Below are 13,969 nucleotides of genomic sequence, written 5' to 3'. Positions count from 1 at the left end.
CATTTGCTAGTGTATACATGTCCATGCCACTCTCTCACTTCGTCCCAGCTTTCCCTTCCCCCTCCCCGTGTCAAGTCCATTCTCTACATCGGTGTCTTTATTCCCGTCCTGCCCCTACGTTCATCAGAAGCTTTTTTTTTTTTTTTTTCAGATTCCACATATATGTGTTAGCATACGGTGTTTTTCTCTTTCTGACTTACTTCACTCAGTATGGCAGACTCTAGGTCCATCCACCTCACTACAAATAACTCAATTTCATTTCTTTTTATGGCTGAGTAACATTCCATTACATATATGTGCCACATCTTCTTTATCCATTCATCTGTCAATGGACACTTAGGTTGCTTCCATGTCCTGGCTACTGTAAATAGAGCTGCAATGAACATTGTGGTATATGACTCTTTTTGAATTATGGTTTTCTCAGGGTATATGCCCAGTAGTGGGATTGCTGGGTCGTATGGTAGTTCCATTTTTAGTTTTTTAACGAACCTCCATACTGTTCCCTATAGTGGCTGTATCAATTTACATTCCCACCAAAGGTGCCGGAGGGTTCTTTTCTCCACACCCTCTCCAGCATTTGTTTGTAGATTTTTGATGATGGCCATTCTCATTGGTGTCAGGTGATACCTCACTGTAGTTTTGATTTGCATTTCTCTAATGATTAGTGATGTTGAGCATCCTTTCATGTGTTTGGCGGCAATCGGTATATCTTCTTTGGGGAAATGTCTATTTAGGTCTTCTGCCCATTTTTTTTTTTTTAAGCATCCTTACTGGAGTACAACTGCTTCACAATGGTGTGTTACTTTCTGCTTTATAACAAAGTGAATCAGCTATACATATACATATATCCCCGTATCTCCTCCCTCTTGCATCTCCCTCCCACCCTCCCTATCCCACCCCTCTAGGTGGTCACAAAGCACCCAGCTGATCTCCCTGTGCTATGCGGCTGCTTCCCACTAGCTATCTATCTTATATTTGGTAGTATATATAAGTCCATGCCACTCTCTCACTTCGTCCCAGCTTACCCTTCCCTCGCCCCATGTCCTCAAGTCCATTCTCTACATCTGCGTCTTTATTCCTGTCCTTTCTGCCCATTTTGGATTGGGTTGTTTGTTTCTTTGATATTGAGATACATGAGCCGCTTGTACATTTTAGAGATTAATCCTTTGTCAGTTGCTTCAGTTGCAAATATTTTCTCCCATTCTGAGGGTTGTCTTTTCGTCTTGTTTGCGGTTTCCTTTGTTGTGCAAAAGTTTTTCAGTTTCATTAGGTCCCATTTGTTTATTTTTGTTTGTATTTCCATTTCTCTAGGAGCTGGGTCAAAAAGGATCTTGCTGTGACTTATGTCATAGAGTGTTCTGCCTATGTTTTCCTCTAAGAGTTCTATAGTATCTGGCCTTACATTTAGGTCTTTAATCCATTTTGAGTTTATTCTTGTATATGGTATTAGGGAGTGTTCTAATTTCATTCTTTTACATGTAGCTGTCCAGTTTTCCCAGCACCACTTATTGAAGAGGCTGTCTTTTCTCCATTGTATATTCTTGCCTCCTTTATCAAAAATAAGGTGACCATACGTGCATGGGTTTATCTCTGGGCTTTCTATCCTGTTCCATTGATCTGTATTTCTGTTTTTGTGCCAGTACCATACTGTCTTGATTACTGTAGTTTTGTAGTACAGTCTGAAGCCCAGGAGCCTGATTCCTCCAACTCCGTTTTTCTTTCTCAAGATTGCTTTGGCTATTCAAGATCTTTTGTGTTTCCATACAAATTGTGAAATTTTTTGTTCTAGTTCTGTGAAAAATGCCATTGGTAGTTTGACAGAGATTGCACTGAATCTGTAGATTGCTTTGGGTAGTAGAGTCATTTTCACAATGTTGATTCTTCCAATCCAAGAACATGGTATATCTCTCCATCTGTTCATATCACCTTTAATTTCTTTCATCAGTGTCTTATAGTTTTCTGCATACACACACGTCTTTTGTCTCTCTAGGTAGGTTTATTCGTAGGTATTTTATTCTTTTTGTTGCAACAGTAAATGGGAGTGTTTCCTTAATTTCTCTTTCAGATTTTTCATCATTAGTGTATAGGAATGCAAGAGATTTCTGTGCCTTAATTTTGTATCCTGCAACTTTACAAATTCATTGATTAGCTCTAGTAGTTTTCTGATAGCATCTTTAGGATTCTCTATGTATAGTACCAAGTCATCTGCAAACAGTGACAGCTTCATTTCTTCTTTTCCAATTTGGATTCCTTTTATTTCTTTTTCCTCTCTGATTGCTGTGGCTGAAACTTCCAAAACTGTGTTGAATAATAGTGGTGAGAGTGGACAAACTTATCTTGTTCCTGATCTTAGAGAAAATGGTTTCAGTTTTTCACCACTGAGAACCATGTGGGCTTTGGGTTTGTCATATATGGCCTTTATTATGTTGAGGTAAGTTCCCTCTATGCCTACTTTCTGGAGGGTTTTTTATCATAAATGGATGTTGAATTTTGTCAAAAGCTTTTTCTGTGTCTATTGAGATCATCATAAGGTTTTTCTCCGTCAATTTGTTAATATGGTGTATCACATTGATTGATTTGCATATATTGAAGAATCCTTGCATTCCTGGGATAAACCCCACTTGATCATGGTGTATGATCCTTTTAATGTGCTATTGGATTCTGTTTGCTAGTATTTTGTTGAGGATTTTTGCATCTATGTTCATCAGTGATATTGGCCTGTAGTTTTCTTTGTGACATCTTTGTCTGGTTTTGGTATCAGGGTGATGGTGGCCTCGTAGAATGAGTTGGGGAGTGTTCCTCCCTCTACTATATTTTGGAAGAGTTTGAGAAGGATAGGTGTTAGCTCTTCTCTAAAAGTTTGATAGAATTTGCCTGTGAAGCCATCTGGTCCTGGCCTTTTGTTTGTTGGAAGATTTTTGATCACAGTCTCAATTTCAGTGCTTGTGATTGGTCTGTTTATATTTTCTATTTCTTCCTGGTTCAGTCTCAGAAGGTTGTGCTTTTCTAAGAATTTGTCCATTTCTTCCAGGTTGTCCATTTTATTGGCATATAGTTGTTTGTCGTAATCTCTCATGATCCTTTGTATTTCTGCAGCGTCAGTTGTTACTTCTCCTTTTTCATTTCTAATTCTATTGATTTGGACTCATACCTTTCTGCTACTACATTTTTGCTGATGCAATTTCCACCATCTGCAATGCCATTTGATTCATTCATTCATTTAATAAAGTTACTAAGCCCCTAAAATATACTAAACATTTAGTATATCTCTGCCCTTAAAAATCTCAGTCTAACGAGAAAATAGAGACATAAACCAGGTAAACACAATACAGTCTGGTAAATGTCATAAAAGGGGAACGCACAGGATGCTAGGAGAGCACAGAGAAAAAGCATAAAGCAAAGACTGGAAGTGTGAGGCAAGGTTTCCTCGAGTAGGGAGCATCTAAGGTGAGTTATTAAGAAAGTCAGTGAGGTCGTAAAGTATAAGGTATTGTAGGCATGTATAAAGTGCAAACTAGGCTATATATAAGTCACTCAGTTGGCTAGGCTAGAGAATATGTTTGAAGGAGGAGGAGTAATAAATGATAAAACTGGAAAGGTACAAGAAGCCAATAACATGATGGACCTTACATATAATGCTATGAAAGCTCCATTTTATTCTAAAAGCAATAAGCAGCAGCAGGATACACTGGAAAGTATACAAGTTGAGGAATTCCCATGACCTAAATCTGAATTCAATCTCTTGTGTCATTTACTTGCTATGTGACTTTCATCAAATTTGCCTCTCTAAGCTTCAGTTTCCTCAACTATAAAATAGGAATTAAAAATAGCAATTTTGCCAGGATTCTAACAAGAAGTTAATTCATGTAAATCTCCTAGCACAGGGGTCAGCAAACTATAGCTTGGTTTGCCAGCAATGAATGGTTTTACATTTTTAAAGGATTGTTTATTTAACAAACAACAACAACAACGATATAGAACAGAGATCTTATATGACCCACAAAGCCAAAACATTTACTATACGGCCCTTTACATAAAAATCTTAACCAACTCCTACCTTTAAGCACATAATAGGCAACCAAACAATAGTAACATTATTAAGGATTTTAAGTAGGGAATTTAAGCAATATCGAAAGAATTTTAAAAGGATTTCTCTGGTGACAATGCCTACAAAGAAACAGAAGTTAAAGCAGCAATAATGGATGTTGGGAAACAAGCAAGGAGAATGCTGCAGTAATCCATTAACTTTTCCTTTCCTCCTCCTAACTATAAAGGTGAGATCAACTTCCACCTCCTCTCTTTATCCCTGTAGGCTACAACCCCATATGTTCTCTGCTATATGGTACAGCACTTAATGTTCTTTGTCACTGAGCATATTCTGCCTTTACTTGCTTGCTATTTATCCAGGCTTAAATCCCCTATAAGTGTAAGTAGTGTAAGGGTAAATATTCTGGAGTCAAACAAATCTTGTTTTAAATATTAGTTTTATCAATATTTAAGATTTGTTATTTAACTCGTATGGCTCCTAACAATAAGAAACAGTAACAGCTAACATACATTGAGTTTTTTAGTTTTGTTTTGCTTTTTTACTTCAGATGTGCCACATACTGTTCTAAGCACTTTACAAGCATTACTTCATTTAACCCTCCCAACAACCCTGTAGGATAAGGATTATTAATTACTATCTCCCTATTACAGATGAGGAAACTGAAGCATGGAGAAGTTAAATGAGTTTCCCAAGAGCTAGAAAGTGAAGGATCAAAGACTCACATTCTTAACCAGCTAGAGAATGAGAATCATACTGTCTAATTCACAGGACTTTTCTGAACACTAATTTAGATTACATATTTAAAAGGGAAAGTGATGGCTTTCACAGTCCTTAGTACTCAGTAGTCTGATAAATATTAGTTCCACTTCCCGGTATAAAAGACTATATTCTGAACTTCTTTTTATTCCCCAGAACCCTGAATTTAACAGTTTATAGCCAGTAGAAGCTTAATAAATATTTATTAATAGGTTAGATATACTTTCGGTGATTCAAATTCTTATTATTTCAAGGTTATCATTCTGTACATAACTCACAATATATTATTTCATGAATTTATATGTAGATTTTGCAGCACATTGCACTACATATGAACCTATAGCAGAACATACTTTGTCAGTTTTTTGGTTTTGTTTACATATAAACATTATGATCAAAGAGCTATAGATATATATGTAAAGATCCCAGCAAAGTCTGTGTATAGAAAGACATTAAGGTTGGTATATCCTAAATTTAGTTCTATTCTCTTATCAGTATTTGTAACTGGTATTATATAACTGAACTATTTTACTCATTTAGGGAATCTAAGTAATTTGGGGAGAGAAAAATAAAAAGTTTCTAAACTATAAGATTACAGAGAGAGGTTCTCTCTGCAAAAGATGACTATTAAGAAAGATAAAGTATTGTAACTTCTATTTTGTGTCACCAATTTCTATTGTTAATAAAGGAAAACAATATGAAAGACCACAATTACCAGACGTCTGTCTATTCAGCATGAATGAGTCTCTCACACAGCAAAGTGAACTACTTATTTCTTCAAAAAATTAGAAATAAATTTTTACCTATAATGAGATTTTAAAGTAGACTGAAAAAAAATTAATGAAAAGTAATAATCCTGCTACAAAATAGGATACAAAACAAAAATTCTGTTACTACTTATCAATTTTTGCCTTGTGAAGAGAAAGATTCTTGGCTAAACCCAAAGTTATTTGATTTCTGAGACATAACATGAAACACAGAAATACATTTTTAACATTACCTAATCACGGGGCTTCCCTGGTGGCGCAGTGGTTAAGAATCCGCCTGCCAATGCAGGGGACACGGGTTCGAGCCCTGGTCCGGGAAGATCCCACATGCCGCGGAGCAACTAAGTCTGTGCGCCACAACTACTGAGCCTGCACTCTAGAGCCCGTGAGCCACAACTACCGAAGCCCGCACACCTAGAGCCCGTGCTCCCCAACAAGACAAGCCACCGCAATGAGAAGCCCGCGCACCGCCACAAAGAGTAGCCCCTATTCGCCGCAGCTAGAGAAAGCCCACGCACAGCAACAGACTCAACTCCGCCAAAAATAAATAAATGATTAATTTTTTAAAAATTACCTAATCAAAATGCAGCTGCATGCAATCGTGTAATTAAAATTTCAAAAAGTAAACGAAGGATAATCACCACATCAAGTACATCATAACCTTACCTTGCAGGGCAAAATTTCCTAAGAAATCTATTAAACTTTTTAGAAAACTATGCAGAAAACTTACAAAAGTAAAACCATTGATGCTGAAATGTTTTGGGAAAAAGGTCAGGTGACAGCCAGGTTCAAAGTAAACATGGAATTCTTCATTAACCATACACTTTTTATCACAAAGGTTTGTTCCCTTCTTTTTAACTCTATGTTTAGTACTTCATTTATGATTTAGATTCTCTCTGCTTCCTGTGTCCCCCTCCAACCTAGCTATCAAACTAAAAGAAAAAAAAAGTCTCCACACTGATTTTAATTAATGCTTTTCAAAAGAAACAATATTCTCCACTGATCAAAAAACCCGAATTATTCAGAAAATCTTCAGTAAAGGATTAAGGGCCCTCCAAATGTGTATAGGGATTAATGGGAAGACAATTAGAGATCATGAAAGGGGTAGGGAAGAGAGAAAAGAAGGGAGAGGGAAAAAGAGGGGGGGGGGGAAGCTAGCCCCTCTTTCCCAAACAAGCATCATTAACTGCCACGTATCATTGGACTTAGCATCTTCACTTTTCTAATTCATATTTCATACTTCCCTCAAAACTCAACCTTAACACCCCTTCATGATAAAAACACTCAACAAACTAGGAACAGAAGGGAACTTCCTCAACCTGATAAACAGCATCTGTGCAAACCCCATTAGCTAATATCATAGTTAATAGTGGAAGACTGAATGCTTTCCCCCCCAAGATCAGGAATAAGACAAGAATATCTGCTCTTGACACTGCTTTTCAACAATGTTTAGCCAGGGCAATTAGGCAAGAAAATGAAATAAAATGCATCCAGATTGGAAAAGAAGAAAAACTATACTTACTTACAGGTGACATGATCCTTGTTATACAGAAAACCAGATGGAATTCATTTAAAAAACTATTAGAACTAATAAACAAGTTCAGCAAGGTTGCAGAATACAAGATCAATACACGAAAGTCAGTTGTATTTTTTCATACTTGCAATGAGCAGCCCAAAAATGAAATTAAGAAAACAGTTCTATTTACAACAGCATCTAAAAGAATAAAATATTTAAGAGTAAATGCAACAAAAAAAGTGTAAAACTTTGAAGACTATAAAACACTGTCAAAAGAAATTAAAAATCTAAATATATGGGAAGATCCCACGTTCATAAATAGGAAGACTCATTTAATATTGTCAAGATGGCGACACTCCCCAAATTATCTACAGACTTAACACAATTCCTATCAAAATTCTAGCTGGCTTCTTTGCAGAAATTGATAAGCTAATCCTAAAATTCATATGGAAATACAAGTAGATCAGTGACAGCCTAGAATTAGGGGTATGGGAGAATGAGGGATAACTCAAAAGAATACAGGATTTATATTTCAGGTGACTAAAATGTTCTATAAATTTTGGTGAAGGCTGCACAAATGTGAATATACTAAACACTACTGAGATATTTTTTAAATGGGCTACTTCTATGATAAGTGAATTATATCTCAAAAAAGCTGTTACCAAAACAAATCTCTCAACTTTGAGTAGTCCCTGGCCCACCCACCATTCCACTTTACGTTACTCCGTCTCAGAATGTCTGTAAACAGTTTATATTGTAGTGACTCGCACTTGTTCATTTATTGTTTTGAAATAACTAAATTATATGCTTTATTTTCCTTATTCATAAGCTATAAGCTTCACAAGGGTCTCTTCTACTTCTTTCCTTTTAGAACGAAGTATAATAATGGGTACAGAATAGGCTCTCAAATAGGGTTTTTAATTTTCAAAATGCAAAACATTAGAAATACTTAACATGGAGAAGTTAGCCAGACTACTCAAAAATCTCCTTTTGGGGAATACAGACATATATAAAACTCCCCAGATTCCTAACCAAACTGTTCAGAATAAAGACAAATAAAAGTATACCCAGAGCTGAGGTTTCACATTACAATAATCCTAGGCAGTAAAAGAGTAAGTTGCAATTCAATTAAAATTAAAGTCCAGAAATAAAATTAATGTATTATGGTACAGTATTAGTGCAGGTGGTCAAAGAAAGTTGTAGTATTTTCATCATGAAACACGAACACGAGTTAATAATTGAGCCTTTGTTGTTTACTTGATGATTTTATTGTTCTTTCTGGGTTAAGCCTCACAAATATTAATTACAATGACTTTAGAATTACAAAAAACAGCAACAGAAAACACTAAAACACAGTAAGGTCCATCTAAATGATATTTTAAAATAATAATAAGAATAATGCTCTATCCCAACAGAAAAAAGAAAATTTAAAAATACGTTTCCCATGAAACTATACCTCAGAAACTGAAAATCAAAGTCAACTGATTTCAAAGTACAAAGAGAAATAACTCAAACAGCCAGAACCCAGTAGACCACAACAACAATCAATAACTGGATAGCAAAGGAGAGACCCACTAAAGGTTATAAAATCCAATTGTATTGGTCTTTGTAAAATCTGTATCTTTAAATAGCTGCTGACGTTTACCTGTCATTCAAACCCACCTTGGAAGTCCTTCTTCTCCTCCTCCTGTGGCTCTTACTCCTTCCCTTCTCTTCCCACTACTCCCCACCGCTTCACACAATTTTACGCTTTGAAGATGGAAAGCAATTTTTAGTATTATAATTTACCTTTCGGACATAATTTCACAAATATATGCTACCACCTAAAATAACATCATGAAATGCCCCAAGCTGTCCACCACCCAGGGACTACATTCCCATCCCCCTTGCATTCAAATAAGGCTCTGTGACAAATTATCACCAATGAAATGTGGGCAGATGTTTGTCTTTGGGGGTTCTTAAGAAATGTCCTGTGGGTAACAGGCAGGGCTCCAAGGCTCCAGGGAATGGTGGAGACATAAGATGTAAGGCGTCTGGGTTCCTCAATTACCACATGGAGGTAAGCCACAAGCCTGCTAACAAGGAGCACCTGCACTGGACTGTTATGTGAGCAAAATACAAACTTACATGTGCTAAGCCACTGAAATTTTGGAGTATATTTATTACCCTAATTAGCATTACCCAAAGTAAAACATGCATACATCTTAAGTATTTCAATTCCCCCTAATTAAAGACATTTATAAGGGATATTTTGGAAAGATTGTTTAAAAGGCCACTTAAGTAACATTAAATTTTAAAACCTAAACAATTTTCCACCTTGATTTTACTGTAATTACTTTAAAATGATAGCAAGAGGAGTCCACTGTTAGTAATAAATTTCACTGTTCATATATCTTAACATATTATTTCAGTATCTCCTGTTTTCATGATTATTACAGAAAAATGTCTTCCTCAATTCTCCCAATTTAAAAAAAAATTACAAAGTGTTTTAAAATACCATAATTCATAATGTCTAAGGAAAATTACCAAATACCTAGTTAAGGGCAAAATTCATTTCCATTTTATTGTTTTTAAAGTATTAAAAATTATCACATAGTTTTTAAGTTAAGAATTCTTCCTTTCAATATTACCATATGGCAGATAATTCTGTTCACTGTAAATGCACATACACCCATAACACATACACTTTAACAAAACCATGACATTTTGCATTCTAATAAAGTTCTCCCTCCTATCCTTCACAAAAATACTTCAAAAATGTGTTGAAATTTTAGTGCTTTACTAGGTTTTTTTTTTTTTAAGCTTAACATTGCTGATATAAATAATAATGATATAAGGCCTAAGGAAACCTGGTTTAGTAAACACAGACATTACAAACTTAAACCAATGAAACTCCTCCCACATCATCTTCACCCTGCCGTCACCAAAAAAAAAAAAAAAAGAGGAGAAAAAAGAGAAAAAGCAAAAGAAAAAACGCTTTATTTAACCTTTCTGTTGTCTTTAAACTCCATACCATTATTTTTTCCAGCACAATACAATTAAAATTAAGTGAACAGCCCACTTACCACTCCACACAGAATAATAAAAATGGAAAATTACTGAAAGTTGATAGAAGATTTTTGCTTCCACTCAGGAAAATATTCCAAAAGTTTTTGTTTTCTCCGGAATCAGTCAACATGAACTAAAACAATTACATAGCAATTCTGTGGCACTTATAGTTTGTGGATCTATATAAATAAACTCTAGGTCCTTGATCCTTTTTGATGTCTGATTGTATTGGAACATATATGTGCTATATATAGCTTAAACAATTTTTTCCAGGGCTACATAGCAAGAACTCACAAAAACAGTAATGAAACTGAAAGATGGCCTATTCAAAAATACGAAAACAAATCAAGTATGACTAGATAGTCTCTATAAACTGGTACACTAGGCTATTTTAATGACAGTCAGTTCAAGGAAAAAAGACTTCTAAAATACATTTAACATTGTTTATATATACTTTATGCATATCAAAGGACTCAAATGTTCTGTTGTCTTGATTTTTAACTTAAGGTGACACAATATTTCTCTCAGTAATCCAGTAAGTATTTGTACTTATACATGTTTTTCAATGCCTACAGTCAGGGCTGCAAGAGGAAGAACTAGTATTTAACTAAGGAGCTACTATGTGCCATACATATGTTTTTTCAATTTATCCTCAGGACAACCTTACTGTAAACGTCTTATCTCCTTGTTACCTATGAGAAAACAGACTTACAGACATTAGGTACCTTGCCTAAGGTAAAACAGCTAAGAAAAGTGGCACAGCCAGAGTTTTGAGGTCCCTAAAACAAGTCCTTTTTCCACTAAACAACATGTGTTGTTTTTCCAGTAGTGTTCATAGAAAACAGCTCTCCACCCCTCCTGCTCTTCTGCTCACTTCCCAGTGAACAGCAGGAAACATTTCTTTGTGAGACCAGGTTCAGAAAGGAGCAATCTCTGACCATTACACAGAGCATGGCCTGCAAGGATGGAATCTGTATGACGACTTCATCCATAGGGTTTTAGCTAGATGAGCTAACTAGATGCAAATAGAGGGTGGAGTAGATAAAGTAAAGAGCAAATAATCATCCAAATACCATTTATATTTGGTTCTGAAATGCACTGTATGCCTACTGACAGCAGATTTACCTCTACAGTTGCGTTCTGCTTAACTACTCTCAAAATAGCCTTCGAAGAGCACACACTTGGAGTAGACCATACAGGCTGCTTGATCTAGGTTTTGGATACTGTTAGGGAAAACTTGTTTGTACATGACTATCTTGACTGATAACTAAGATAACTAGAGGCAATAACGTAGTACCTCCTAAAATGTAGTACTGTGCTTCCCATGTGTACAAACGACTCAGCTAAACTCCCTGAACACAATGCATCTAAACAGCCTAAGCTGAAGAGTCGGCTGTGCTAAGGAGGATGACAGCTCCAGTAACTTCCTCTTCCTCACAGACCTCCTCAGCTAGGCGTGTACACCCCTTTCCCCCTAGGAGGCAGGATAAAACAATTTCAAATGCACGAAATCCATCCAATCCTACCAACACCATAGGGCAGGGAAGCCAGCTTCCATTTCTTCCCCCGCCCTTCCGAGAAAAATTTTATCTTAAAAAAAAAAAAATGCGTAAGTATCATCAACGAAAAAGTATTTGCAACGAAAAACGAGCTGAAAATATGTACTCAGTCCCTCCACACAGCCTTAAGGAAAGGATGAAAAGAAGGGATCTCGACACCGCGTCTTCTCGAGATTTACTGCTTTGATTCACTTTCCCTCGGGTCCCACCGCCGGCCAGGAGGGAGAGCTTGCGGTCGGAACGCCAAAATATGCCTTCGCCTCTCCTCAGGAGACGCGGGGGCGGCCAAGGAGACGGCGATCGGTGCGTCCCGCCTCCGACCCTCACCTGCCCAGGCCCTCGGCAGCGCCCGGGGCCCGCGCGGGCCCGGCGCCCCGGGAGGCGTCCGGGGAGGCTGGCGGGAGGCAGGCCGGCGGGCGGGCGTACGCCGAGGCGCTTAGGCCGCGCTGCAGGCCGGCGCGCTTCCTGCCGCGGCCCCGGGAACGGCGGCGCGGCCCCGACCCACAGCTCCCGGACCCCGCTGCTGTGTGTGTGCCGAACACACACTCACCCTCCCCGGCCCCCGCGGAGCAGCTCTCACCTGCGAGGCTCCGGAGCCTCGGCCACAAAGGGGGAGGGACACGCCACTCGGGGGTCCCGAACACACGGAACCCGCCCCCAGAGTCCCGGGCCCTGGGCGCGGACCACCCCCCTCCCAAACACACACACACACACGCACGCACGCACACCCCGGAACCTTCGCCGCTTCCGACAGAGACGCGGGTCATCCCCGCACCCGACACACACCCACTCGCTGTGGGTCCTCAGGCCGCCTCCCCGCCCGCCGAAGTCACAACTCGCACACCCCCCAGGCACATCTGTCCCTCTCCCACCTCATTTCCCCGGGGACGCGCTCCTCTTCCCAACACTCTCGATCCTACTCGGAGGCACAAAAACACTCTACCTCATTCTCTTCCTCTGGCCCAGAAGGAGCAACAGCAGCCATTTCCCCGCGGCAGGGGAAACACACACACAAACACGCGCGCGCGCGCGCGCACCAGGCCCCCACAGATGCTTCCCCTCCGGAGCCGCGGCCGCAGACGCAAACACAAACACCCACTGGCGGGCCTCGCTACCGCCCGCCCTGAAGGGAATCCGCGGCCGCGGCCGCGGCGGCGGCGGGCAGGGCCCGGATCCCGGCTCGCGGGTGGCCGGGCGGGCGCGCAGGGCGCCCGGGCCTGGGGTCGCCGAGGGCCTGCGCCCCCTCCTCACCTGCATTCAGCGCGCCGGGGTCCGGGCGGCGACGGCGGCGGCGGCGGCGGGGCGGCTGCTGCTGGTGCTGGTGCTGCGGCGGCGGGGGAGGCGGCGGCGGCGGTGGCGGCGGGGCTGAGGGCAGCAAAGACATGCAGGCAGCCCGCCGGGGGAAGAGGCACCGGCCGGAGGGGACGCGGGGCGGGCGGGCCGGGCCGGGCCGCCTGAGGAACGGCAGACGCGGCGGCGAGGAGGGCGGCTGAGGGGAGCGAGGAGACGGATGAGGGGCTGGGAGGGGGCCGCGCCGCCGGGCTTCGGGGACGGTGACCCTGGGCGCGCAGGAGAGGCCCCGCGGCCGCGGCCGCCGACGCGAAGGGCTCTGCTGGAGGAAGCTGCGCCCCCGCAGCCGCCGGAGCCGCGGCTATTACTCGGAGAGCCGCACAGAGCCTGGCCTTGGCCTTGGCCTCCTGGCGCCGGGGCTGCCGCCGCTGCGGGGGTTGCTGCTGCGCCTGCTGCTGTTGGAGCCGAAGCTGCTGCACAGAGACTCCAGCTTTCGGTGCCTCCGCTCTCGCTCACACACGTTCACACCCCCGAGGGCCGGGGGAGAGGCGTCCGCGCGCTATCGGTATTGAGATTAATAACAAGGTGCAGAGAGTGCAAGAAGGAGGAGGGTTGATTGACGTGGAGGGGCTGACGAGAGTCAGTCACTCCCAGGCGCGGAGGGGTGGGGTGAGGGGAAGGAGGCGGAGCTCCAGCGCCGCGCCTTGGCCCCACCCCCGGGGCGCCGCGTTGGGTCGTGGTGCGCGTGCGCGCGCGGCTGCCAGCTCTCTTACCCATTTTCTCCTTTACCTTTGCTGTTTCCTTACTCGCTTTTCTTGGCTTGAGTGACGAGCAGAGCCGGAGAGGCTGGTAGGTTGTCAAAAAGCCACAACCGCAAAGCCATGGGGGGTGGCGGGAAGTCACTGGTGATCCCGCCTCCCCCGGTGTTCGTGCCTGGGCTTGGCGCTGTTTACTGCCCGCTCGCCGGAGGCGGCCTGACCGCGAA

General features: G+C 41.5%; 1 protein-coding gene across 5 annotated transcripts in view; it reads right to left on the bottom strand.

The window, feature by feature from the left end:
- The window catches only part of CNOT6L (CCR4-NOT transcription complex subunit 6 like), a 119,180-nt gene extending 106,158 nt beyond the window's left edge, over positions 1 to 13,022 (bottom strand). For 2 of the 5 annotated variants that reach the window (XM_068542789.1, XM_068542786.1), the window contains exon 1: positions 12,567 to 12,687. Coding sequence is in view for 2 of the 5 variants with exons in the window: in XM_068542786.1 (XP_068398887.1) it covers positions 12,567 to 12,571 (5 nt within the window). In the remaining 3 variants the exon portion in view is untranslated. Of the gene's footprint in view, positions 1 to 8,749; positions 8,771 to 12,566; positions 12,688 to 12,945 lie in introns of those variants that run through there. The other 3 variants (XM_068542790.1, XM_068542787.1, XM_068542785.1) reach the window with 3 other exon arrangements.
- Between the last annotated feature and the right edge of the window lie 947 nt (positions 13,023 to 13,969).

This window comes from Eschrichtius robustus, chromosome 4, assembly GCF_028021215.1.
Source record: "Eschrichtius robustus isolate mEscRob2 chromosome 4, mEscRob2.pri, whole genome shotgun sequence".
Lineage (NCBI taxonomy): Eukaryota > Metazoa > Chordata > Mammalia > Artiodactyla > Eschrichtiidae > Eschrichtius > Eschrichtius robustus.
The sequence above is the reverse complement of the archived record's forward strand: the minus strand, read 5'-3'. Positions and strand labels throughout refer to the sequence as shown.